General features: G+C 52.4%; 1 protein-coding gene across 1 annotated transcript in view; it reads right to left on the reverse strand.

Annotated features, from left to right (window-relative positions):
* Positions 1 to 597, reverse strand: part of LOC144133572 (serine/threonine-protein phosphatase PP1-beta catalytic subunit) — a 28,391-nt gene extending 27,794 nt beyond the window's left edge. The window contains exon 1 of the mRNA XM_077666755.1: positions 448 to 597. Coding sequence (XP_077522881.1) covers positions 448 to 499 — 52 coding nt within the window. The 5' untranslated portion in view covers positions 500 to 597. The remainder of the gene's footprint in view (positions 1 to 447) is intronic.
* Between the last annotated feature and the right edge of the window lie 345 nt (positions 598 to 942).

Genomic DNA, 942 nt, shown 5'->3' on the forward strand with positions numbered 1-942 from the left:
CTTATCAAAACCAGCACCGCATCTACCGTGCGCACCAAACCCCGGCCATCGGCCATTTCTTTCGGGCCGCCTTTCCCCCTTCCCAACAAGCGCAAGCAGCGGCCTAAGTAGGGTGCTCGAGTTTTGAACGGGCCCACGAGCGTTTTCGCGGGCGTGACCAAACTTATGCAGACTTCTGCCGTTTACAAAGATGCCAAACTTCTTACGTCAAGCGTCGCAAGACGCGTAGCTCAACCGAAAAGAGAGGAAAAACGACCAAGTGCCTGCTCAACACCGAGGCTCTACGAATGACAATGACAGTATACACGGAGAAAAACCTGTCGCTACCGGCGTCCCAAACAAAGTCGCATTACGCAAGAATCACGGCTCGAACATGCTCAGTAGTAATTAGGGACACATATTTCTTTCTTCCGACAGTTATACGACTGGAAATCAAGATTTCCTCACCTTCCAAGAGCCTGGAAATTATGCTGTCTACGTTGAGGTCTCCCTCCGCCATTTTCACCCGCTGATGACATCGAGCGCGCCCTCAACGGCGCATGCGCTACAGTTGGGCGACTGTCGCGCCGCGGCGCGTAGCGCGGCGAGCACACGCAAACGGGCCGCTGTTTGTGCGCTTCTTTCGCAAGTGTTTGTTTGCTTCGTTTCCCAGCATCCGCTTCCAGGGAGGGATTTTGTTTTGGTTTCAGCGGTGCTTTGGCGCAAGCAGATGGCTTCCGGAGTGACGTTTTTATTCGGCGAGCTTGTTTCCCCTACTATAGCCTCTTTCGGAATCGGAAATACCAACCCAGTTCTCGGCCCAAACACCATTTATTCGCCACTCTAGACGAAAACAGACTGTGTTGCCAGTGGAAAACGGCATTTCGCCGGTTAAGATACACAACTAGCTGAGCGACCCCCCTTCGATAAACTGTGAAGGCTTTCCCGTAGTTCAAAATTTTG

The sequence above is a fragment of the Amblyomma americanum genome, chromosome 5, assembly GCF_052857255.1.
Source record: "Amblyomma americanum isolate KBUSLIRL-KWMA chromosome 5, ASM5285725v1, whole genome shotgun sequence".
NCBI classification, from domain to species: Eukaryota; Metazoa; Arthropoda; class Arachnida; order Ixodida; family Ixodidae; genus Amblyomma; species Amblyomma americanum.